This window comes from Sylvia atricapilla, chromosome 2, assembly GCF_009819655.1.
Source record: "Sylvia atricapilla isolate bSylAtr1 chromosome 2, bSylAtr1.pri, whole genome shotgun sequence".
In the NCBI taxonomy this organism is placed as follows: Eukaryota; Metazoa; Chordata; class Aves; order Passeriformes; family Sylviidae; genus Sylvia; species Sylvia atricapilla.
Genome location: NC_089141.1, coordinates 67,266,827 through 67,294,224, shown reverse-complemented (window position 1 = coordinate 67,294,224; position 27,398 = coordinate 67,266,827). Strand labels below are relative to the sequence as shown.

At 39.8% G+C, this 27,398-nt stretch overlaps 1 protein-coding gene and 1 long non-coding RNA gene across 4 annotated transcripts in view; one reads left to right on the top strand and one right to left on the bottom strand.

Annotated features, from left to right (window-relative positions):
• Nucleotides 1–456: 456 nt before the first annotated feature.
• LOC136357830 (uncharacterized) lies at nucleotides 457–23,300 on the bottom strand. The gene is made up of 4 exons (XR_010742960.1): nucleotides 23,170–23,300; nucleotides 17,213–17,382; nucleotides 3,430–3,606; nucleotides 457–535 (listed from the first exon to the last, which is right to left on the bottom strand). It is a non-coding gene; the product is annotated as an uncharacterized lncRNA (long non-coding RNA).
• The window catches only part of RBM26 (RNA binding motif protein 26), a 52,247-nt gene continuing 48,006 nt past the window's right edge, over nucleotides 23,158–27,398 (top strand). For 2 of the 3 annotated variants that reach the window (XM_066313429.1, XM_066313428.1), the window contains exon 1: nucleotides 23,158–23,620. In XM_066313429.1, coding sequence (XP_066169526.1) covers nucleotides 23,550–23,620 — 71 coding nt within the window. In that variant the 5' untranslated portion in view covers nucleotides 23,158–23,549. The remainder of the gene's footprint in view (nucleotides 23,621–27,398) is intronic. The other variant, XM_066313430.1, reaches the window with a different exon arrangement.

The window sequence follows — 27,398 nt, the reverse complement described above, 5'->3', positions numbered from 1 at the left end:
TCTCTTCTTCAGGCCTCCAAACCAGTGAAGGGCTGATGGTAGTAGCACTGGGTACTGAAGCAGATGGATTCTCTGAAGCTCTGGATAGCTCTGAAGAAGATGGATTGAAACAGAGGGAAATATGGAAGATACAATCACTGAAAAGGCCAAGATCTGATGGAGAATGAAAATGGATATATTTTTATTTCAAAAAACACAGTTACAGAAAAATTGAGAGAATGCTTGAGCAAGCCTCTTAATTATCTTATAAGCAAACAGCTTTTTCTGGAGACTAACATGACAGAAATTTTATTTTAAATTAACAAGAGGAAATCCGACTTCTTGGGAACAGCAAAAGGACATACTGTTAAATCTCTTGATTAATTATAAAATGCAAAAGATAACAAAAAGGCTTAACAAGCTAGATTTAGTAGTCGGACGATATCTCACTGGAACAGATGAACACTTAAACATAACTTTGGAGAAAGAATGGTTAAATTAATTTGAAAGACTATCTTGGCATCTCTGTAATTTATGTCATCTTCATTAGACAATCCTGAAATCAAAGGAAACGAGAAGCAACATCAATAGGAAATTTAAAATAAAGCTACTATTAGGGGATCAATATTTTTTTTTTTTTTTGTCAGCTACTCAAGGAAAACATGAAAAATACTGTTAAATATATTGATTTCATAAAATTGATGGCAGGGTGAAGGCATATTGTGACATTCTGTAAAATAGCCTTGAGTTTTGATGAAAAATTAAGAATCTCAAAATACTTGAATGATAAAATTAGGTGCTGGAAGCTGAAAAATATGTTATATACATAAAGAAGGAATCTCTGCAGTATGTTGGTTTAGAAGTACTCCAGGATATACAGTGGCTTCTTTAAAAATGACTACTGAAAAATTATTTAATAAGAAGATAAAATTCTCAGAATATCACAACTACAGGAGAGTTCCACCATCTTTTTTATATGATAATAATTCGGTTCTGAAATTAGATACATAGGTTTTGGTGGGGGGGGAAGTGTTATTTGATTTGAACAAAAGAATTTGAGATCAACAACAGCAACAAGAAGAAATTTATTATTGTAAGCTGACAAATTGTATTAGCCACCAGCGTATAAACATAAATATTAGTAAATTAAAGCAATTGAAATTACAACAAGCATTAACTGAGAATTATTTGGACACAGAGTAAATTAAGGCCTGGGAGCAAAGATGGAATGCTTATAATTATTCTTCAGATAATTTCAGTACCAAAAATTAATTGTGAAATACTTTCTCATATAAATCATTCTTACAGGCATTTTTTTGTTTGTTTTATTTTTACAGATGGAACATTTGAGTAAGAAAGACAATTCAATTTATTATAAAATTAAGTACCAATTGATATTTGAGTCAATTTATATTTGAGTGTATTTCATTTTTTGTAAATATATAGAACATAATTTTCCTTAAATTTTCCATTTCTTCTTCAAGAATAGCTTGAAAGAATAAACAGGCTCAAAGGAAGGATACACTCGAGTGTCATTTTCATATCAAATAGGCGGATTTTTTCACTTTCCCTGAAAATTTTTCCACTTTGGGTTTTTAAAGGATCATCACCTCATAAGGACCCCTGAAGATTCTGTGTTCTTTAACTGAACTAATTATTTGAGACAGTCATACCAAGAGAAAAAAGAAAGTTGAAGCATGTAATGCATTGCTGTACAATACTGATGCCACTGTTTTTTTTAATAAAGCAATCTGAGGACTGATGAACATCAAAATACTGAGTTGTAAGTTATCCCTTTGATATTTTCATGGTTCATTGAAGCCAGAAGAAGCTATACACTTCAAAGAGTGAAGTGTCTGTTCAGTATCTTTTTTTTTCCAACTTTGAACATATAACATGAGGATATATTTCACATCTTTCCAGCCTGAAAGATGTTAATCAATTAGTTTTTAGACACAACTTGTTGGAAGATGCATTGCTGTAGCAAAGAAGGTAAAGGAATACAAGCAAACCAAGTCAATTCATTAGTATTGCTGTTTTATTCACATTTATTTGCTGACAATAACCTAAGCCTTTTTGTATGCCAAAATTATAACAAATGGGCAAAGGAAGGAGCATTTCTGGGCATTTACTGAGCAGCCAGAGGAAGGGAAAGCCAATACAGGGCTTAGAAGGAGTGATCCAGCTGGCAAGTGGCATCTGGCATGTCTCCTAGCCATCAAGTTCCTCCCACATTAAGGAAGAACTCTATGCCCTGTACTCCTTCAGTTATTGAGGCCAATGTATTTTTTAAAATAGGTCTATAATTAGGCCCTAAATCCATACATTCAACTTAAACAATCGAACTTTCTAAATTATTTGGCACCTGGAAATTTCCACATCAGCTAGCTGGGCTATATTAAGACATCAAATGTACCAAGGACTGTTTGCTGGCACTAAAGGCAATTGGCATGCAGCAGCCCTCACCCCCATAGCTATGTGACTAGGCTGTCCTGAACAGGGTGGCCTGACCTAAACTGCCTGTTAGGAAAGGTTCCTTACCCATGCTGTTATCCAAACCATGCCTAGGAACTGTTATAATGCTGGGCAAAGCCAAGACTTCTCCTAGGGATCATACTTGCAGTTTAATGACACAAAGCATTAGATTAAAATGCCTGAGGATTCTCTCCAGTATTTTAAAATTGCTAGCTCAGTCATGGCTAGTAAGCACTCTTAGGTGCTCAGGATTTCTAAAAACAGAGCCTCTCATTTGGTCGGTTTTTTCACTATTTCACTGTTCCTATTTGCTAAGACTAGCCTAATCCACTTTGCTCATTTATGCTATCAGTGATAACTGACCTTCCCACTATTTCCTTCCCACAATGTTTTTCCAGAAGACTAGACTGTTCTTTCCAACTTTTCAGCACCTCACTTTCTCAGTGCTAACACATTAACCTCTGAAAGTTAGAATTTGATTGTGTACTCCTTTGTGGATTTATTCTTGTTCCTTGCACTGTATTTTTTAGGCATGCAGTCTATAATCCTCTTGCTTGTATTAAAAAATAGCTTAGTCTGAGTAGTCCACTGGCATCAGTGTGATTACCTCTGCTGAATACAAATAACAATGGTAAAAACCACTGGTATATGTAGTTCTTGGGAGTCAGTCCCCACATTATTTTCCATGGGTTTGTGATTTTTTCTGGTCTCTGTCACACAGTTGTTGAAACTTGGACATTTCACAAAATAGTAAATCAATAAAGAAAAGGAAAACCAGATTGTGATACTGGTTTAAAAGTAAAAAATTAAAGATGTTCATGGTAAGACCAAAGCTATTTAAAAAGGAAGAAAGATTAGACAAGGATTTGCATCTCTTCATGCTTGTCTAAGCTTTCTAAAAAGAAAAAAAGAAAAGCTATTTGGTTCGAAAGGCAAATATCATGAACTTTTCAAAGACAACTCTTACAAAGTTACCTTCATGAATTGCTCTGTTTCACTGTTAAGCAGAAATATGTCCTTAGTTCCTCAAATATCTCCAGGCACTGCTCAACAGGAATGGGTGGCATGAGATGTACTGGTGGGGGCTGTGCCATGGAAAGACAGAAGGACTAATCAGAAAGGAACTGCCATCAGGATTGTATGAAAGGAAACCTAGAGACAGGAAAATTCTGTTATCCAATGGGCATTAAAGAGTTGTATCAGAGTCTAATCAAATGTTTTAAGAAAATAATATTCTTTCAGACATCAGATTACTTTGAGATCCCTTCTGTTTAATATTTAGAAAGCCTCAGAAAGAGAAGTGGTCCACCTCACATTAGTCTGCCACGCCCATAAAGTGGCAATGAGGACGTGACTAATTATGTGATAGCTGACAACTACAATCTGAAAGTTGATTCAAACTGAATTCAATAATTTTAAATCAAAATTTAATTATGGAGATTTCTTCTATTTGAATAAAAACTACAGAGATTCATAAAAGGAGCTACTATTCTTCCTGGTTTGTTATTAAAAAATCTATTTTGTCTAAAATGTCTACTTCTGGTATGATTTAAGAAGAGAATTATCTAGACATAAAATGTTGAAACTCTGTTTTTGGATTCTACTGTAAAAGAGAGCAGCTAAATAGTAAAAAAAGCTAAGATAAATGCATCAATTTCCTCCACAAGTAAGTAAAAAGGCACTGCTTCCTACTGAGAAAGCCCTAGGATCTCTCAGAGAAAAGAAAAAAATTACAAAACTTTGAGAAGAAGCTTTTAAGCATCTGGTACAATTATTACAGCAGCTGCCTATTGTGCTTACATCTCCAGTTGAGTTGCCTCAATACATCAGCTGTATAAACACAGAAAAGGAGCTGGAAAATATTTACTATATTTTTCTCTCTTCTTCAGAGTATCTTTTGGTCTTCTTTTCTTTTCTTTTCTTTTCTTTTCTTTTCTTTTCTTTTCTTTTCTTTTCTTTTCTTTTCTTTTCTTTTCTTTTCTTTTCTTTTCTTTTCTTTTCTTTTCTTTTCTTTTCTGTTCTGTTCTGTTCTGTTCTGTTCTGTTCTGTTCTCCTACTTCCCTTTCCCTTCCCTTCCCCTTCCCTTCCCTTCCCTTCCCTTTCCCTTCCCTTCCCTTCCCTTCCCTTCCCTTCCCTCTCCCTTCCCTTCCCTTCCCTTTCCCTTCCCTTCCCTTCCCTTCCCTTCCCTTCCCTTCCCTTCCCTTCCCTTCCCTTCCCTTCCCTTCCCTTCTTTGCCCTGAGATAACATGAAGGGTAAAATTAATCTTTTCATTATGCTAGTGAAATAAGCAGAACTGAACCAGAGATTATTATTCCAAATGCATATAAATACCTAACTTATATATGCTATATAACTTATATTTATTGTATTGGAAACTTCCTTATAGGTTATACTGTGGTCAATCAGACTAATGAATATGTTTCATGTAATAAGAACTACAGAAATCTTGATTCTCTTTTTTTTCATTTTTATGTGTAGGCTGTGCAAAGCACTGTACATGAATTTTGAGATTCCATTTTCCATTTGAAATATTATGTAATACTCAAAATGCATATTACTGTTACTGACAGCAGTAACATAATTACAAAAAGAGTAACACCTAGCAAAGTACAAAAGCATTACAAATAGGGGATAAAATGGTTACATATTCTCATGTATCCATAATTTTTAAAAAAATTTAGACTCATCAAAACACAAAATGGAACATTAAGTGGCAAACAGAGTCACTAGCATTTTTTCTAAAAAATGAAATAAGCAAGGATCTAGTATGGAGGTTTTTTAATTCTTCATGGACACACGAGAAAAATCCAGCTAATTACTCCAGCTTACTGTTTAGCAAGTCTTTAAAAAATCTGAAATTTGTGCTTCTAAACATCTTTTCTCTCTGCAATAGCACAGGCATTCAAGTGACAGTGTCTAAATCAATAGTCACTTTCTGTTTTGCCATAGCATATTTTTAACTTTTGAGGCATAGGCATAGTTGGTTGCATATTTGAGCAATACTTTCTTTAATAAATAGACACGAATATCAGTTTTAACCATCAGGCCTTTAATGAAAAATATAGAAGACTTGTTTGAAAGCACATTATAATAGCATTTATTTTAATTTCTGCCATTCAAGCAGGTGACTGTTCAGCATATAGTCACAAAAAAAGTAATGACTGGTTTAATTCAATGGAAAGAGAAACTGCAGAGTTCCATATCTAGAGACTGCTCATAATAAATATGAGTTCAGTAAAAATCATGGATAAAGACAGCAGAAGGCTGACCAGTAAGTCTTCACCTTTTTTTTTCTGCAAATGTCTACGGGAAATACATTCAGTTATTTAACCAGTTATTTAACCTACCACAGTTGTAAAAAAATATAAAGGAGGAAGAGAAGTCTTTTAATCCTAAATGGATAATCATAAGAGCACCAGCATGAAAAAAGTAAACTTGGGCTAGCAAGATCTGTCCTAGGCCACTCATGGTCAAGAGCCAATATTTGCAAGAAAAATTCTGGTGACATAATGGTGATTAATTTTACTGAGTGATAACTATGGTTCCTAAAGAGACAGTGTGACTCTTCTACAGTGGTCTTCAGGCAAATAACTGAAGCATGTTAGCAAAGAAAGATTCTTGTGTGCAGCAGATGTTCCACTTTGCAACACCATTAATGTAAAGTAACAACAATAAAAAAGATTAGGTTAAGTTAGAGTTTTCTATATCGGATAGTACAAAATAAATCTATCAATATGTGTGAAATGTACAGTTTGCAATAATTATGGAAACAAAACATATATGTCTGTGAGTGTGATGCCAAAATAAAAGAACAGTAGCTAGTCCTTAATTCTGTGCTCAAGAATCCTGACTTGCACCCTGTTGTGAATTAGCAATGCAAGCAGACTTCAAAAGGAAGCACACATTCCCAAGGTTCAGTCACACATGTGCCTCAGAGTGCTAATGTTTGAAGACAAAATATGCCACCTAGAAGGAGGAGTTGTGTCAGGAAGATATACATTTTCAAATGCAGTATCACTTTTTTGCTTTGAATTATTACAAACAAAGATGACGTTGCTTGGATCGCAAAGGAAAATGGTAATAATGTACAAAGTGATAGAAGAAAAGCAACATAAAGTACCTTGGTATAATGAATATACATGAAAAATCAAAGGTCATAAAGCACAGAGCATTAAGAAGGCATGAAAAACCATGGGTATTATTAAGCTAAAGGCATGGTTTTGAGAAGCCTAGAAATCAGAGTGGTATTGACACTGCATGGAATTACAGACTCTTAGTAATAAAAAATAGGCAAGAATGGCAAGGATACTTCTAACAAGCTCAACTTTGGGATATTCTTCTTCTGTAAAGTAGATCCATATGTTGAAATGGATGGAAAACTACTGACCTTTTTCATACCAATAACTTGAATAGAGTTTTCAAGGGAACAATCAACACGATTTAATTTTTTTAACAGTATTTGAAAAATCAACGGTATAATCCCTACGATAATTTATTGATGTACTTAACTGTATTGTTTGTTGCCAATACTTTATTAGTAACATAAACAAACATGACACTGTTTTTTATGTTTATATATAAAGCTATGAAATGTATTAAAGAGTTCTTGCTGAGTTACTATTACACTGGTAAAAAGGACAAGATGCTGCAGTACCATGAATATTATTTCTTTAGACAAAGTACATGAAGAAAGCTATTTTTAAATAATTCAGTTTAAAAATCAGACTGTGTCCCTTTGCCATAAATCAAAGTCCCAGCAGAAGTACCTAAATCAGCTATTTATAATTTCTCTGGTGCAAACAGAAGCTAGGTTTAGCAGCAGCCATACCATTCCCTGAGGAGCAGAGCTGGCCCTGTGGTTGGTTCAGGAAGAAGTCAGGCATCCATGGAAGAGAGGAGCAGAGAGCACAGCCTCCTGCAAGGTGTAGAGGGCCCAGAGATGGAAAAAGGGAAAAAATCAGACAGAATTAACAGAGAGATAGAAAATTCCATGCTCTACACATCTATTAGTTTGCTATAAAAGAGATCTTGGACCAAAATATAAGGATTAGAAGAATGCAGTCCAGATTTCAGATAACTTGCTTTTGGAGTAAGTGTTTTAACTGTTTTAATACTGTACAGAAATAACCTCTTTCCTCCCATGCCTGGAATCTAACTCCTTCAGGGAGCACATATACCCAGATGGGATCTACCTGACCTAGTTTTGGACACTTAACATCTTGATAATTAGATCTGAGTTAGCTGTCTGAACTGTCTTCATAGTGAAGAAACAGTTGCATAGCACCATTCCTTTCAGTTAAAATAAATACTCATAATAAATAGGTCTAAGTTATCATTTCCAATAAATGTTGTTAATTATAGAGGGAGAACAAGGTGACTAATAAGATCATAAACACACAGCATAATTCAGGCTGCAAAGGACTTCAGCAAGTCTCCAGTCCAACCTCCTGCTCACAGAAGTCAGACCAGGTTGCTCAGTATTGTGTTCAGTCAACTCTTGACCATCTTCAAGGCCAGAGATGGCAAAACCTCCCTGGACACTCTGCTTCCCTGCCTGCCTGTCCTTGCGTGGAAAAAAAATTGTTCCTTATGTCCAGTCTGTCTCACTTTGTCATCTCTTCTCATCTCACCACGGAAAGAACAAGGCTTCATTGCCTTGCTCACCTCCCCACAGGCACTCTTAGGTAAAGGCTTCTATTAGGTGTCCCCAAATCCATGACCTCCTCAGGCTGAACAAGATCCTGTCCACAGCATCTTCTCACAGGCCCCAACCACCCTGATGATTTTTCACTGAACTCACCTCAATTTGCTTTACCAGAGAGTCCAAAACTGAAAGTAGTATTTTCACAACCATAGAATGTTTTGAGTTGGAAGACACCTTTAAAGACCATCTGGATCAAGCCCCCTCTGGACAGAGGGAGGCGGGGCAGGGACACCTTTCACTGATCATGTTGCTCAAAGACTCATCAAGCCTGGCTTTGAACTCTCCTGTGGATGGGACATTATAAATTCTCTGTGTAACTCACCAATCAGTGTGTGTAGCAGGAAGGGGCTAAACACAGGGAAAAACAAGAGACTTGAGGATTAAGTGGTGGCAGGAAAAGCCTCAAATCAAATGGAGTTTCTGCTTAGGATAAGATCTAAGCAGCCATGTAAATGTCTGTGTCTATGTCTAACCTGACCTGCTGGGGTCATGCTGTGCAGTCTTGAACCCCAGACAAAACAGACATGAAAGCACTATGGGTCTCTTTTTTTTGTCTTGTCTCAGTACCTCTTTCTTTCTCTCACAAATCAATAAGAAATTGATGCCACAATCTGTCTGTGCCTTGTAGTTGGCTGTGCATCTTCCCTGAGAAATACAAAAATATTCCCGGGTTTGATAATATAAACATTATCATGGTCACACACCACTCCAGAGGTGAAAATGGTTCATTCAGTTTAGTCAGAGAAGAGAAATCTCCTAGTACTGGCGCCAGTTCTGTGTCATGGTCACTTCCAGCTAGGAATACACAGCTGCTAGTATAAACACGCAACCTGGAACACTCATCTGCCAAATGATAGACAGAAGACTTCTCTTGCACAGAAATTGTGAAACAGAGCTTAGGTCTTCTTGTATAACTTTGGCCAAATGCTTCTTCTCACTTGGAAAATGGGGCTAATATTTCTATTTTTTCTGTTTAGCTTTTAAACTTCTCTATTACAATCTTTTCCTAAGCATTGACATTCTGACTTCTCAGCATCAGCTGTAATTTGTAGGTATTTCAAAAAATAGGAACAGTCAAGTAGGAAAACAGCAACGTAGCATTTGGCCATGTTGCTGGCAACAACAGCATTTCAGTACTCAAGATGAAATGCTGACTAAAGCAAAAAAAACAACCATGCAGCATACCATTATTTTGAATAGTTGCAAGAATCCTTTTCTTATCCCCTTGTCCATTATACCAGAACGATGACCTTGGATTTGCCTCACCACTACAGGTTTGCCTAGAGATCACTGAATAGTGGCTGACCTTGATAGCTTGTCACGGACACAATCCCCACACACTGATCTGACTTCCCTTGACCCTAGACCTGCCTCAGCCCCATGGAAATGTCTAGTTGCCCGGGTTGCTGGCTGACCTGGTTGTTATTACCACCTTTCCTCTTCTCCCCTTGTTTTTTGCTGTCCTGCCGGCCCCTCCATCCCTCCCTGCCAGCTGTCAGCCCTACTGGCCTTGTAGAGTATGCCAGGGTTGCTGCTTCTGGACATAGCCAAGCTGTAAAGCAGGTAGCAGACACAGCTCTATGCTGAGCACCAGGAGATGTAGATGGATAATTTTATTATAGGTTGTACTACTGATATTCATGGGAGTGCTTGCAATGTTATGAACCAAATAGCCCTTCTTCATCCAACTCTCTCCTTACGACACTGGGTTCTCCTCCCCCACGATGGTCTTGCACTTTACTGCTTTGTGTATGCCTTAAAGTATCAGTAGCTAAGGTTTTGGATTATGTTTAGGCATGAACACAGCTACTTTCTATGTATTCGCACAAACATAAACTTGCATTTGGGGATCAATAAATAACAGAGAAATATGGCCTCTACCAGCTGGAAGATGCCAGAATTACAGAGTAAAAAGGTTAAGTGTAGACAGTATATCTGCCCAACAGCTTTTCTACTGTTTAACTATATTAAAGCCCTTTGTCTCTTCTTCCTGTTCATTATCCTGTGGTAGAACAATTATCCAATACATATTGGATTATTTTGGCAACATAGATATTGGGCTATATATAGCCCAAATAATTGTGGCCTATAACATTGAGAAAATCAATAGAAAGTGTCTGCAGGGTTTTTTTAATGTTAAGATGTTACTTCTTTAATTTCACTTTTTAAAATAGTTTTTTGTGTGTGGGGGGACATTAATTATACTCCACTTAAGTTACAGTTTATTAACTTTATAACTTTTGCCAAAGAAAAACTAGATTCTCTTTCCAAGTAATTTCATGTGCTTAGCTGAGACTGCCCATTGACTCTATATAAAAATTGACTTTAATGGGGCCATACATGAATTAATTTAACCCACTTAAATCTGGCTGGACTTCAAAGCCAGCTGGTATTTTCCTCGCATGGCTTAGCTGAGACCTCCTCAGTCAGCAGAGCTGGGTCTTCCTCTTACTTGCTCCTAATTTGACATGGTATTTATCCACAGGCTTTCAACAGCCTCTTGAATAAATAGTGAAGAGCACTGTTTTTTAAACCAACAAGATTGTAATTAATGCTGACAGGAGTCAGATTCTGGAGCTGAAAGATATCCCTCTCTATGTGTCTGTGTCTATGTTTCATTGCAAATAAATTTAAAGGAATTATTTCTGTAGAAGTTCTGTTGTAACCTGTGACTGCATTATTATCGATATTTTTAAAACTTCTGGTATAATTTAATGTGTGAGTTTTGCCAAAGCTATTTCAACATTAAGGAAACTTCCCTGTCTGACCATTCGGGAGACACTCTGGCTGTCACACTCCTGCCACCAGAGACTGTCACTGCAGGGACCGAGGTCCCTTCACAGTGGGCAGCTTCAGTGAGCTGACACTGCCTGTCTTGACACCCTACACACCCCACTCGCACACAGTCAGGCAGGTTTCCATACGGGCTCTGCCCTCGGATTTCCATAGCAGAGTCTCAGACTGCTGGATCCCTAAAACAATTTAATCGTGATGCTACCGCCAAATAACAGGCCAAGCTGGTGCCGCATCAGAGGACAGACCCTGAACAAAGGACTCCCTGGACTTTCATACCCTCACAGTCTGTGCATGGTAAAGTCTAGGATCTTCCAGCTGAGTCCTCAGGTCGTGCCGTGTACCTGAGTGCCCCGTTACCTGGCTGGGCCACAGGTCTGTGTGCCCTTTGTTCTGCAAAGGGTGAGCAGTTCACAGCCTCTTGGCTGGGGCTCCAACTCACAGCTCAAACTGCAGCTGCACCCCAACCTACCAGCACTGAATGTATTCCTCACCATGAATATCAAAGTGATTTCTAACCATGATTTCCTGATTACAGATCAACATGGAAACAAAAAAAGGATATAGAAAACAAATAAATTATTCTTTATAAAATGTTCTCATATCTCTATGGCCTAAATTTTAAAATGCCATCAATTATCTTGAATGGGTTTTTGGGAACCTCACCTGAATTATAAATGTGCCTGTTTTAGATAAAATTTCATATTTAGAAAACTAAGCAATCACCCTCTGAATATCTGTCCCATTTCAAGTATCTTAGATGGAACATTTAAATACTTGAAACCACAGGCTGATGTTTGGAGATGTAAGATAAACATAAAAGAAACCCCATTACAGTTCAAATTCTTCCTAAAATTGATTGACTTATGTAGAAACAGTCATGTACAAGTTCTTAATGTAATAGTTGCTCAACAAACAAGAAAGATTTTTTTATTCTTGCTTTTTTTAATCAAGACATAATAATAAGGACTTTAGTAGTTTCCCTGAACTTCCTTTTCTTTTCATCCTACTTTCTCTATTCAAAGCTCTGTCCATTGGTTTGTTTACATATACTTCATTAGATTAAACTAATCCACATGTATCTTAGTATATTTATAGTATATATCATTCCCACATGGATACCCTTTGCTGGTGACAGTAATTTCTATTTTTAGTTGAACAACATATTTACTGAGTGCTGGTGCAAGTGTTTGGCTTCAGATTTGTAATACAGTCAAGGTGTATTGAGCCAAAAATTTTGTGGACATATTAATATAGCTGATAATGAAGATACAAATACTTGTGTACAAATTCTGTTTATTCTTCTTACATTTCCAAGAATTATATATCAGCTTCACTCCTCTTCAGAATGTGCATAGGATTGGTGTTTTTTTGTTTGTTTGTTTGTTTTTTTGTTTGGTTGGTTTGGTTTGGTTTTGTTTTTGGTTTTTTTTTTTTTTTTTTTTTTGTTTTTTTTTTTTTTTTTTTTGTTTTGTTTTGTTTTGTTTTGTTTTGTTTCCTAAAATAAACCCCATCAAATATGTCCCCACATAACAAAACAAAATGAGGAAGAAGAGCAAATACCAATAACCAGTTGGTTTTTTGTTTTTGTTTTTGTTTTTTTCCAACAACTGACTGAAATTTCATTTAAATCTATTTCGTTACATATAATTTTATACCAGGGTAGCCCTTACCATTAGATGAAAACACTCCTAAAAAGGTATGTTTAGAGCAGGAGAGTCTCAGCGAACAGTCTCCCATGAGTATTTTGGGAGAGCTCTCCCTCTAGCGGGAAAAGAGGAGATTTTTTGGAAGAGGTGTTTTTCTGTCACAGCAGGACAGATACACGGTATGAGTCGATGTTGCAGTATGGGAAGAGGTAAGAAAAAAAAGAAAAAAAAGCATTTAGCTAAGAATCAGAAGTTAGATGCAGGAAAAAAACATTGTGGACCAGGTCTGAGTGTTTTATGGAACTGTTAAAATAGTGGTTGTCATCTTCTTCCTTTCCTAAAGGGAAAAAAGCCCCAAATAAAACCAACAAAAAACGTAATACAAAACTAGTTTTCTTATTTCAAAATGCTGCATCTTTTATATTAAAATATACCTGAAAATCCTTCAGAACTTTGCATAAACAGCACGTAGAAAATCCTTTTATATTTATTGATTATTCAAGGATGTAGTCTGGTTTCAGATTAGTTTCTGAGAAAATTCTGTGTTCTTGTTGTATCGTAACTTCCCTTCATCCACTGTGATTCACCAATTCTGATAAGCTTCATCCATTTTGATAAACTTTACCTAGCTTTACCCTCCTCAGAAGCTGCAGAAGAAAATGTAAACATACTCTAGGAAAGGTGCTAAAAATGGGAAACCTTCATTTACTTTGTATTGCTACACTCCCCTTCACCACAATGCTTTGAGCCCTGTCGTTCATTTCCTCACCCAGTGCACCATGTACTGCTCATCCCACAACTGCACAGCTTGTCCAGAAGGATGCTGTGAGGGACACTATCCAAAACCTTACTAAAATCTAGAACTCCACATCCACTGCATTCTCTTCATCCATGAGGTGGATGACCTTGTCATAGAAGAATATATAATTATAGTTAAAGAGGAGTTTCTCTTTGTGAGCCCATGTAGATTGTGACTGATGATTACATTATTATTTAAATGCCTTTCAGTAGTACTCAGTATAATCTTCTATGGTGTTTTTTACAGGAACTAAGGGTAGAATAAAATGCCTCTAATTTCCTGGGTCTTGCTCGTTTTGTGGATGGGAATAACACTGGCCAATTTCCAGGCAGTAGGAACCTCCCTAGACATCCAAGACCTTTGGTAGATGGTCAAGAGAGGTCCTGCCATAACATCTACCAGCACCTTCAGAACTCCGGGACAAATCCCATCAGGCCCTATGAACTTGTGAACACTGTGTTGATACAGCTCGTCCCTTAAAATTCTGGTGTCCACAAATGGAGAACCACAGTTCCTGCAGCCCTGTGACTCAGTGATTCAGCACCCCAAGTAATATCAGTAATTATCAATAATACTAAAGACTGAATCAAAAAAAGCATTCAATGCCTCTGCCTTTTCTTCATCACCATTTGTCAGGTGATAAGCTTCATCAGGTATTGGTTCAGTATATTCCTTAAACCTCTTCTTGCTATGAGCATACTTTTAAAAAGAAGTTGTCTTGACACAACACTGACCAGTTTCAACTCTTTGCCTTTTGTGTTTTCTCCCTACACATGAAAACTACAGCTCTATGATCTTCCTGCAAAGCCTGATCTTGCTTCCAGAGAACATACAATTTCTTCTTCCACCTAAGTGGCAAAAGGAGTTCCCAGGTCAGCTAAAATGGTCTACTGTCCCACTTTCTGACTTACAATACCATGGCACTGCCTGCTCTGGGGCTTGCAGAAGGTGGTGCTTCAAAACTGACCTGTTCTCACAGGAAGCCCTAAGTCCTCAAAAGGCAGGGCAGTGTAAACTGGCTCCCTCAGCAACTTAAGGTTTACTCTCTTCTAGTCCAGGCTAGTGACTTCACTGATTTTTTTTCTCATTACACTGCAAATTTTAAACTCCACCATTCTGTGATCAGTGTGGCCGGGTGATTAGCATTTGTATTACTACACCCACCACACTTCCATGAGTCCTCTATAACACAGATAAGAAGTGATATGGTCTTATCTGTTGAGTATATAAGGAACCATGGGGAGACACACGTGAAGTGACCTGACATGTTGCCTCATGCAGTGTGAGTGAGAAGCCAGCCTCTTGCTCCTTGAGCACTTGGGATAGAGAGCGTGTGGCCCTGAATGACAGAGCTGGCCATCAGGAAAACTGGCAGCCTTCACTCAGGTGTTGCCTGACTTGTAAGCTGTCCTCTTTGTAATGCTGTCAACGCTCTTTGGACACAAATCTCAAACCAAAGACATGAGGGAATATTTTTTCAGTACTACAAAGCCATCTCACAGATTATACATTTTTATTTTATTCAGGGAATTCTTATAAAACTTCATCCAAGACTGCTATAGGAAAGAAGTGCAACTCTCCTATATAAATTTATTAAGTAGTAGGAATTATTATCAGGGTGAAACAAGATACTTTCAGATGTTTTTTCTCTCTAAAGTCAGGAATAGCTAAGTGCTATGAGAAATTATAACAGAAACTGAGGGAATTATGACAGAAGAGAGATATGGGAAGTTCTAACAATTGTATTAAAAAGTTGGAGAGAATTTATGTACCCCTTGTGTCTTTAAAATAATGTTTTTAATACCTGATTTGAAGTTAGACTCAAAATATAAAAACACATTGAAAGACACTTTCTTATATTAGACTGCAGTGAATCAAGTTTTTCTCCTATATTTGGATTCTGGTAAACTTCACCTTCTTCAGTGTCTGCAGAAGAAAATGCAAAAAAACTCCTTAAAAATTTGTAAAATGTTAAAATACTACACCAGCCATTCATTAAATTGCAGGGTCTTTTTTGTTGTGGTGTTTTTTGTTTGTTTGTTTGTTTTTTCCTTTACAGGACATTTTTTTGCTTTATAGGATGAAAATGTCTGTTTTTTAATTTCCCTAATTAAACGTTATTCAAAAACTTGGGACACACACACACAAAACAAAAAAACCAAACAACCAACCAAACAAAAACAAAAAACCAAACCAAAACAAAACAAAAAAGCAGAAAAAGAGGCCTCCTCTTAAAACCAGTTTAGTGATTTTCCTCTGGAAATAATCCAAGTTACCTCTAAAAGCATGACCAAGAAGCAGCAATGTCTGTGCTCCCTCTCCTGGCTCTGCAGCAACAGTGACCTGGGCAAATCCTAACCAGGATAACATCAGAGCTGAAGCCTGAGCACAACAGAAAGAACAAAAGAACAAAAATGTGTAGCACTGCAGTGTTTCAGCTTCCTCAATGAGAAAACCTAAAAGTTGCTTCAAATGGAAATTAAAATTATCTTTAAAATATTCTATTTTCCAGCTTCTTGAAAGTTTTTTTTCCAAGATCTGACAAAAAAATATAAAAATGCCTTGCACAAGGGACAGCAGCAGTTTTCTCAATATTTATAATACCGTAGGTTAATTTCTAAGTACAGTTCATTACAAACTTCCTGATCTCTATGGTGGGCAATCTTAAATCATTAAAATAATAGTTTATCTAATAAATCATTCACAAGAAGGTTTAAATAACCTTTTTCAATTCTAAAATTAGATCCTTTTTAATTGTGTTGTTGTAAGCCCAGAAGACCCCCCAAAACAAACAGCAATTAAAACAGTACCACTAATAAAAAGTAGACAGCTTCATCCTCTCAGGACCAATTTGTATATGTCTACAGGAAGAACTCATAGACTTTATTGCACCACCATACATGATTATGTATACCTCACTATGAAGAAGAACAGGTGCTGTGAACAATACAACTGCCACCTCAAATATGACAGAAGGTATCCTTTAAAATTCTTTCAGTGGTTCTACCACATTCAACACAGAACTTTCATATCTGTAGGATGAAGCCATCCTCGCTGGATTAGTCATTGGCTTCTCAGCAGTCTTTTATAATGGCTGGTTATTTCAGTCTTAACTGAGAAAATATCTTTATTTATAATTAAAATAAATTAGTGGGTTCACAATAAATGGATAAAGTACATTCTGGCACTGAAGATTACTTTTTCATTTATTATGATCTTAGATAGCTGAGCCATCTCAGAGGCAGCGAGGTTCTCACTGTGGCTCACGAATGCCTTCTCTCCAGCATGGTGTACCCTACACAAAAACTCAGAACAATTTTTCCTCTAGTCTTGTTGAATTTAATAGGAAGGTGAGCTGGGCATGAGGGGAAGCAGGAAGGACAAAATAAAGATCCTGCTTGCTTCCTCCCACATTTTTTTGTATTATTAACCTCTGAAATGAAAAATATAGCTTTTTTTTTTTTCCTCACAAGATTTGCAAAGCGTAATACACTAGACAGCACTAAGTGAAAATACACAGGAATCAACTGTCCACATACTGCATAGTTACTCAAAACTGAAGCAGAACATTAGGTGGTGTCTAAGATACACTGTAGACAGAACTCTGAAAATAACATCTGGGATGGACCAAGTTAATTACTAGAGAGGCAGCCTCTCTTCCCTAGCAGTAAATCCCAATCACAGCACATATCCTTCATGACATGACAGCTGAGACTGCAGCACCATCACCTGCATCACAGTTGCCTTTAGCCTCAACCCCTCCTTCACAGCAGTTTGCCCAAGGGAATTGGGGAATGTGGGCAGTCTCTTACCCCACATGCAGGCGTAAATTCAGGTGTGGCTCTGCCCTGTAATCATTTGCTTGTGCAAACCACAATGACACAGTAGCTTGAGACTCCATTAAGAAGATTTCTGGAAGAAGTTCTGATGGTTGGTGTCATATGGGCAGAGTTATAAGCTGTGTCTTTTCTTCCTTGCTACTCTGCAACTTGGGAAGAAAAGGAAGGAGGTATTAATTACACCCTGGCCCCTTTTTCAGTCATCCTTCCCATAGGCCAAAGCAGCAGTTAAGCTTAATTTTGCTGCCATTGGCAAACTGGAGCAATCCTGCTTCCCGCATCTGTGCTGGTACAGGTTAACGAGCAAGTCCACAACAAGCAATCCCTGCATTACTACAACCTAAAGAGGTTCTAAAACAGCATCTTGACTTACAAAACCAACAGTTCCTACTTTTCAAAACACAAGGCCATTTAGAGATATACAATACACACTTAGCATAGGGTGATTTCAGAAGTGTGATGTATTCTGCTAAATATCAACTAAATATCCCACTTCTAGTGTCTGTATTTAAACAATAATTTAAACCACAGAATTTGTAGGTTTGACTTCTGATGGTAGCAATTTGTTGCAACATTGGCTTTCAAGAAAACCTGTTGAACAACTGTTAGGTCAGTTCAAAAAAGCAATGCTGTGTTCTATGACTTGCAATCTCAAGCTAAATGCAACATGCACCAGCTACAAATACTTCAAACACTTGTGGCTATGGGACACTCTGCACAAAGCCTTTCATAGAATTTTAGAGTGGTTTAGGTTGGAAGGCACCTCTGGAATCTTCCCCTTCACAGTACAGCCATGTAGATCCTTTTTCTCCAGCTATGTCACCTATCTGCTTCCTGCAGCAAGAAGAAAGCAAGAGAGATATAATCCCAAAGTTTAGGGCTGTTGTGTAGAAAGCCATGGACAAGGAAGTTGTCTAATGTCCAGAGCTTATTTAATAATTAAATTTTTGGTTTTGAGGTTAGATGAAGGCATTTGCATTTTAAAGACCATCTGCTCTGAGAGCTTCTGCAGGCCCTGCTTTTAAAGTAGCAATGGCTCTCTTCGGTTAAATTCACTATGCAGAAGTCAATAGTAAAAAAGCAAAGAACTAAACACTCCTATAAACAATGATCTTTTTGGACCACAATTAAGTAAGACCTGACCTGTTTTGTTATACCTGTGGAAGCACCAGTAGGTGTATTCACAGGAAAAGGGAAAAGTGCCTCAGCTTTCAGATGCTCAAGAATTGATAAGCATTTGTTATTTGTGAAGGATGGAAAGGGGAATTTTCAGATCTGGATCAATTCTGTGATATGATTCTCAAAACTCATATTGATGCCTCCTGAAATGAAACTAGCTATAGACAAGGAGCATCAGGAGGAATATCCTTTGACCCTTTTACACAGAGTAAAGGCAGTACATGTACAGATACATGTCTAGTTTGCAACCAATAGTAAACCCCAAAACTCAATGACAGTACAAACTAAAAATCTGAACAACATACAAAATGGTTTAGTTTCATCAATCCACCTTGATGCCATCCAACTTCAGCAGCCCTGCTTTTTCGGCTTGTGTGTTGATGCTAGGAGCTGTGATAAACTGCAGGTACATGGAACCCTTGACCTCTAGGTCATCCACTCTGATACACCTGAGGTCTATAATGCTGAAATGCTTTATCTGGGAGACACTAGGAGCCCCAAGTCTGGTGTTTAAACCTGCTATGCAAAACCAGAATCAGATTTAATACTAGAAGAAAACCTCCAGTCAGAGATGAATGTTTAAATACAATTGCAAATGCAGCTGCATTTTCCTAAATAAAATGGTGAAGCATTAGAAAATAGATTGAAGAATTTTTTAATTATGTAAAAAATGTCTGGCTTGTCTTCAAAAGAAAGTTAAACTCAATTAAAAAACAAAAACCCAAACCAAACCCAAACAACCAAACAAATAAAAAAGAAGAATTAACCTTATTTTTTTTTTTTTCTCTGTATGACAGAAACAGGGACTAATGACGGTATTATAGGTTTGGCAAAATGATGGATGATGTGCCTAAAAGTTATTCTCTTCTACAGCTGCTTTTTGTATTTAAAAAGAAGGGAACAAATCTGAGTTAAAAAGACATCCACAAACAGTTAAGAAAATGTCAGCTTTCAAAGAAAAATCTTTAACACTTAAAAATTGCAGCTTTACACATTGACAAAGATTGCTTATGAGCACAAGTTCAATGGCTTTGGAGAGGAGTCAGCAAAAATAAAATCTCAAGAGATGTCAGGAAGGATCGATCTCTCTTAACTTCACTGGCCACTTTCAGCTCTCACGTTAGCAGGCGATCCAATAAAAATGCGAATAAATGCAAACCATTGTTTTTAGACATCAAAGGTCACCACATTGTGTTAGATAAGATTACTGCAAACTAAGTGCACATGAAACCTATGAACTTTGGGACTTATTATACACGGAAACATCTATACTACTATGAAGAATTTAACAAAGATTTCATAAGCTAAAAGGGCTGTTACTGGTCTATGATGAATGAATAAGTAAGAGAACTAGATTTGTATTACTTTATTTTCATACCAGTTTGTTTATATTTCCCATCTACTGATATTAAAATGCAACATTTGTATGAATTCACAGAAGGCATATGTAAATTTCCAACATTTTGAAATTATTATTTAGTTGCTTAGATTCTACTAAATGTTTGGTACCCGTAGGTCATATACATGATACAGAATACCACTGTCATGCATCAGCTATAAAGGATTTCTTAAATGAAAATGTTAAATTGTTGAAACCTAAGGACAGCTGTTCAGAATGTTCTTTTTTCTTTGTTGTGTCCCCTTCAGGGCTTTTTCAGGTAGGGATGAAATTTAGAGTATGGGGTTTTTTTTCCTTTAACAATTTTTGAATCTTATATTGAGCAGCTACAGGAGAAAAAAACCCCCTAATTTGTCTTACAGAATTATGACATTGTAGAAGTTAATTATTACTTTGACCCTTTGTACAGGTTCTTATGTTGCTTAAATGAAACATGATCTTTATGATTTTTGTTTTTAGTCAGCAATTTCACATGTGAATGAAACTTAATTAAAAACTATTCCTTTTTTTTGGTGTATATTTTAAAAATTGCTAATAAGATTTTAAAGGTATTGCATCTTAAATAGAAACCACCTTATATGTAGAAGACACTTTATATTTCAGAATAAATTCTTTCCTCAGACCTAATAAACAGTTTTATTTTGTACTCCTGTAATTCCAGCTGTGAAATGAAATGAACATTGCCCAAAAGATGCTACAGAACATTGCAGTCACTTCTGAAGATGTGGGATGTAAATATTTATGAGGCTTTTAAGATTTCAAGTCTGCAAACTCTAGAACTGGGAATGTCAGTGTCTATTTATTTATTTATTTATTACTATTACTCTGAATATCACCACAGAAGTGTGATAACAGCACAGTTCTATAAACACAGAAACATTAAAAAAACTACCTCATGCAGGCAAGCCTTATCCAGTATGTAAAATGTATTTGTGAAAACTTTTTTGTGATCCCTAATTTACTTACAGCATTGTGCTTCCAAATGGCTACAAAAGCAGTTTAGAAAATGAAATATCAGAAAAGTTGCTACTGTGATTATATCCTTTAATTTATGTGGGGAAGTCTTAGAAGCTGTGTTTTTTTGCTAGCTGTTGTATATACAAGGATCAAAGGTAGTTGCAGTGCTTGTCTAAATTATTTTCACTAGAAACTGGCTTTTGCAAAGAATTGAGGGACAGATCTGAAACCAAATTAAGATTCTTATCACAATGTCTAATCTCTATGCGCCTGTCCCTTCAGAGAAGCATCAGAATCCCAAGGTTAGTGACCTTTTTCATGTGTTCACGGGGAGTTAACCTACAAGCTGGCGACTGTGAGTTGAGGAGTTTTTACATGTTTATAGAACAGTCTCCAGAAAATTTCAGGCTCTGGTGATTTTCTGTCAACTGACAGGATGTGCTGTTCATTCTCCACTATGCAGAGAAACCGAAGTGTATCTTGTAATTGGGAAGTCCTCCCCAAAGTACCTACTAAACTGGCAGCTTATTTGGTCGGCTTGACACACTCTCCAGTCTTCAACAAACTTCCAAGGATGATAATCAAGTCACAAATAATTGTGTGCAGGCAGCCTTAGCCTCCTCCAGCTCCCATTTAGCTGTCTCGGTGACAGCGAATTACCTGCAGTTCTCTCCCTCTGAGAACACCAGGCAGGCAGCTCAGGAGTCAGCCCGAGACAGGCAGAGTGAATGATTTCCATGGAACTCTTGCCTTTCTGCACTGCCTGTGCAGAGCGCCTGGCTCGGGAGCTCAGCTGGGACGCAGATCTTTCGAAAGTGCAGATCCATCTGACTTGGGGGGATTCCGAGCCGGGACATTTTTTTTTCAATGTTCAGTTGACCCCAGGCACCAGAGAAAGCAGCGCGTACCTAACTTTTCATGGGAAGGGGCCACGCTGGTGGTGGGTACAGGTGTGCAGGGGGCCGTCCCATGTGCTCCCACCGCCGCTGTCCATGGAGATCTCCGAGCAGCGGCATGGGCTGGGCTCCCTCGCCAGATGCACCCTGAGGAGCTGGGACCCCCGCGTCAGGAACTGATGGGACTTTGCTGCCATCTCCCATGTTTTCAAACGCTATTGTTTTGGTCCCACCTCTTCTTCTTCTTCAAAAAAAAAAAATCCATATCTATATATCTCTATCTTTATCTATCTCTATTTATCTATATCTATAATGTTTTTCCTGTTTCTGTCAGTTGCAAATATTTATGCGAGTTTGCTTGCGGGGAGCCGAAGGAGTACCGGCTGTGCCTCCCTTCCTGCTTGTCCAGGGTGTGGTTCCTTATTGCAGCAACTCCCTTATTGCCCGGGAGATTGGGGGGCTGCTCTCCGCTGGTGGGAGGCCGGAGACGGGCGGCAACTGTGTCCAGTTTCCTGGCTACAAGGAATAACCCCGAGCACCAGCGCAGATAGCGGGTGGCCCGCTGGAAGGCAGCCCTGCGGAGAAAACCTGGGGGTCTGATGGACAGCAAGTTGTCCCCGAGCCAGCAGTGTGCCCTGGTGGCCAGGACGGCCAATGGCATCCTGGAAAAGCTCTGCCAGAAGGTTGTGGGAGATGATTCTGCCCCTCTGCTCAGCCCTGGTGAGGCCACATCTGAAGTGCTGCGTCCAGTTCTGGACTCCGCAGTAAAAGAGAGGCATGGAGCTCCTGGAGCAGGTCCAGATGCTATGGAGATGGTTCAGGGGCTGGAGCATTTCTCTTACAAGGAAAGGCTGAGGGAGCTGGGCCTGTTCAATCTCAAGAAGAGACAACTGAGGGGAATCTCATCAATAATCATCTCAAGGGAGGGTGCCAGAAGCATGGAGCCAGGCTCTGTTGGGTGGTGATGGGCAGAAACTGATGCACAGGAAGCTCCACCTGAATCTGAGGAAGAACTTCTTGATTGTGTAGGTGACCGTGCGCAAGAACAGATTGTCCAGAGAGGTTGTGTCCCTCAAAGGAGTTATTCAAGAACAATCTGTAACCAACCCTGCTCAGTGTGCTCTAGGATGACCCTGCCAGAGCAGGGAGGCTGGGCCAGGTGACCCAATGTGGTCTCTTCCAACCTCACCCCTTCTATGATTCTGTGATCATATTAGGTAAGGCTATCAGCGTTTCCAGGAAACAAAACAAGTACATGCGCATTTCAAACACCAGTCGGGAATACACAGCGGTATTTCTTTTGTCCTTGGAGCACTGCTCCATCCAGCCACAGCAGCAGCGAACCTGCAGGCTCGGAAGGCTCCCGGGCCGCCCCACAGACGCCCCCCCGCCCCCGCACCGCGGCCTCCCCGCCCGGCCCCGCCTCCCGGCAGCCCCCGCGCGCCGCCGGGCCTCGCGAGACTCTGAGCTCTCGCGACAGCGGGGCGCCGCCATCTTACCCGCTCGCTCGGGCGCTCGCTCCGTCGGGCGCTGCGGCTCAGGCGGCGGGGGGGCCGCCCGTCCCGGACCGCGCCGCCGCCACACTCGGCCGCGCCGCCCTCCGGCGGGGGGAACCCGCGCAGCGCCCGGGACGCGCTCCCCGGCAGAGGAGCGGCGCGAGCGGAGCCCGCGGGAAGCAGCCGCGGTTCCGCCCCCTCCGTGTTGCTGGGCCTCCGGCCCCTACCGGGCGGCCTCTGCCGAACCGGGAGGCGGCGGAGGGTGCGGGGAGGCGCGGCGGGAGCCGGGGTGCCGGCCGGAGGGGCGGCGCGGACCCCGCCGCCGGGGCTGCTGCTGCCGCTGTTGCTGCTGGCGGGGAGGCGGGGGGCCCGGGCCGCTCTGGATGGTGGTTAAAATGATCATAGAAAACTTCGAGGCGCTGAAATCCTGGCTCAGCAAAACCTTGGAGCCCATGTGAGTAACCGCGACCCTTCCTCACCCCCTCGAAATAAACCTTCCCCTTGAAGAAGATGGGGATCCGCAGGGGCGGGAAACGCGGTGGCGGCGAGTCCCGGGAGGGTATCCCGGGAGATGCCTTCTCAGCGCCCTTCTTCCCCGGCCGCCGTGTGTGAGTGGGCTACGTCGTTCTCCCGCTCTCCCGTCGCCGTCTTCGGCCGGGAGGTAGGACCATCTCCCTCCGGAGGATGCAGCTTCCCCCCCTAGCGACCGCGTTCCTCTTCCCTTTGTAGCCCAGGGAGAGCGGGAGACGCCGTGTGTGCGTGTGCAGCTCTCCGTGCCCCGCGCTCAGCCCCCGGAGAGCCCGCGTTAATGGGCACGGCCCGCCACCCTGTGCTGGGACCTTCTCCCTGAGAGTTCAGGTGCCGCTGGGGCGTCCCGCGGGATCCTGGGATCTTACCAGTGGCATTTTCTGTAGACTCGTCGAACATAATCTTGGTTATTTTGAGTATTTGACGCTTTCTGGTTTCCCTTCCCCCGAATAAAAATTGCATCAGTAGAGGCCTTGGGAGTAGGAGCCCCAGAGAATAATTTACCTGTTTATGAATACGTGCGTGGCCTCTAAGCATAACATTCATGTGAGTAAGTGGGGCTCTTCTGCAAATGCGTCTACCTTCTTTGGATGGTATATTAGTGGAACTGAAGTGTGAACTTAGTTTTAAAGGTTTATTTTCTGGAAGTGTGGTATCTACAGATGACAACATACACTTTTCTTGTCATTCTGAACCACTATTTTAACATGCTGGAATTAAATTGCTGGACTTTGATTTGAGTTAAATGAACTAGAACTTCTGCATTCAGTCTGGTGTTAACTTCTACGCTAGATGTTTGTCCATTGCAGGTTTTACTCTTGGCGAGTTCAGATGGGGGCGGGGGGGAGGCAAAATTTGCTTTATGGTTTCCATAGCCACTAGTTAAGTATATGTATGTACAGATACAGTTTGTAGGGCTTATGCGGAAATAACTTTAAAAAGTTATAAAATTCTGGGACGTTTTTAGGAGAGTTGCACTTGGGTTGTTCTTTTTGTTTGGGACTTTTTGGGTTTTTTTTTTTGAGTCGGTGGGGGCGATGTAGTGGTTCTCCTTTACTCCATCTAATCCAGACCACACTGGATGAACTATGAATTTACTTTCTGTGGCCTTTGAATTAGGCCTGCAGCAAATTGCATTGAGTGTCTTCATTATAAAAGGTTTGATGTTTAAGGTTTTTATTTTGGAGGGATAAAAGCTGTAGTTTAGGGAAGGTGAATTACTTTTTCTCTTTGGTCAGTGTAATGGAATATGTTGTGTTTTGGGGTAATAGACTTCCCTAGTTCTCTGCTGCATAATGCTCGCTATTAGTCTCTAGGTACTTTGTTGTATGAATATTTTGTTAATGGCAATCTGCAGTTTGAGGTCGCTGTTTCAGAGTGTGCTGGTTAAGAGGCTTGGAACAGACTCAGGGTGGTCCATGTTTCTTTGTTTGAATATTAAACCATGAGCTCTCTTAGCAATAGTCAGCAGCTAAAGGGTGAAATTGAGATTTTCAGCTTTCTTGGTCAGTGCAATTTTCTGCTTTTTTTTCGTTAAGAAGACCAGCATGCACCTGTTAGGTTAAATGTGGTGTGTGAGCAGATCAAATGTGGTTATCATTTTGAAAACTGTGGAGAGCTAGGGAGATGCTAGTCTGGAGAATGATGAGTTCTCTGATTTTTTAGCTTTGTGGGGAAACAAACCAGCAGTGACTGTCATTCAGGTTTCTGCAGTGTACTGTGTAACTGCATTGTTGAATAGATGTTAAAATTGGTGGAGGTGTGTTGTCCTTTCCCAGCAGTCAAATACTCTTGGAGGTGCTTTCGGTGTCAGCTCTCTGAAGTGTGTGACTACAGCCATAGCTTGTGGCTGCATGAAAATTTCGGTGTGAGCTACTTCTATAACTGTGGCACTGCTAGTACAGTGAGGCGCTGACTGCTGATCCTCTGGAGGTGTTGCTGTGTTGTTGTAGCCCAAAAATGATTTTTGATTTGTCTTTTCCTGTTAAAGAGACAGAAGAGCCAAGTGGTTTTGTCTAGTGGCTCTTTCAGAAACCTTTAGCAAGTTTAACCGCCTAATGACACTAAGAAAGACCCCATTGTATTAGGGAGTCAAGGTGATGTCTTGGTTTTAAACCACTTGGGAATTGCGTTTAAGAGGAAATGTAAATTTTATATTCATGTAGCTCTATAGATGTAGATCTGTATTTATGTGCTAATTACTGTTGGAGTCCAGAGCATTCCTCTGGGTGCTCTGGGCGGCCACAGACCTTGGTAGAGGTTTGGGACTCGAGCAAGAGGGTCTTGCATCTGTACAGGGGCTGGCTTGGAGCTGTGCAGAGGGGTTGTAGTAGACCCTGGCAGAGAGCCCAAGACGACGCTGCCTTTGACTTCAGCCCATGGGAATGGCTTCTAACATTGAGAGAAGAATTACAAACCACAAAGGTGTGAAAACAGTAGTTTATCTTAGCACAGGATGAAAAATTATGTAGTTTTGAGTTTTTAGAATATAAGTACATGGGGGACAAGGTGGAAGATTTAGAGTGGTGCCCCGAGTTCTTCCTTTGTCTCCCCTGGCCTCCATCTTCTGGTGGTGGTGGCACAAAGTAGTTTAAGGAGATGGTTCAGAGCAGAGTTGACCCTTTAGTATTGGTGATAGGTATTGGCAGATAACTGTAAACAGATAAGTAACTTTCTGTATAAAGGGGCTGTGACGTCCCACTGAGGAGTTGCCTCAGTTGCCTCATGTCCCAGCTGCTGTTCAGATCTCAGCTGGGCACGGAGAATATTGTGAGATATGAAATAATAAATAACATGAGAAATTGAGAAAACAAGACCTTGAAGACTCTGCTTCTTCCTTGTGGCCTGCCTCAGCGCTTTCAGAAGCAAAAGACTCTTAACTACCTTAATCTCCGGTGAAGAACCCAACCTGAGAAGTTACCTAGAGCTGAGTAGTTAGAACATGCTGCACTTTCCAAGTTGCCTTTTCCAAGGAGCTAGCATTTTTTAATCAAGATGTATAACTTATTCCAAAGGCCATAATGCATGTACTTATGAAACCTAATGTTTCAGAATTAAAATATAGCAATAGCCACAAAAAAGTCTCATTTTCTCTTTAAACAGTTCTAAAAATGCTGACTTATTAATATAATGAAACAAGTGTGTTATGTAATTATGGACTGGACATGGTTTGGTTGTTGGATTGCTTTCACATGAACTCTCTGGGAAACACTGTTCATAGACAAGAATGTTTGAAGGAGAGGAATGGTGGAGGATTTAAGATTTGGAATTTTTTGTTGGTGATAGGTTGTTGAGTTGGTTTGTTTGTTTTGGACCACTCTAATGCCTTTGGCAAAGCCTTGGTGATCATCCATACAAAAAGGCCTTATCTGAGTTTTGTCTTGTTGCAGTGAGGCAGAAACTGCAAATGCTGCCACGCTGAAGCACTTGCACAGTCCAGCTCTGTTTGAGGGGTAATAGGTCTCTAGGAGCTTTCTGCTGCTCTTCAAGAAGAGGCTGCTTTTGTGGTTTTGGAAATAACTCTTCATGCTGCTCCATGTGGTGTACAGAGAATTGCTAAATATACACGCAGAATCATTGCAGATCCAGCCATGTAAATGTAGTACCAGTACAAATAAAGTGGCAAGAGGCTTTTTGTGCTGTGTTTGACTCTGTGTTTGACTGGAATTATCTTGTATGTTCAACTCCAGTCAGCTCTGTAAAGA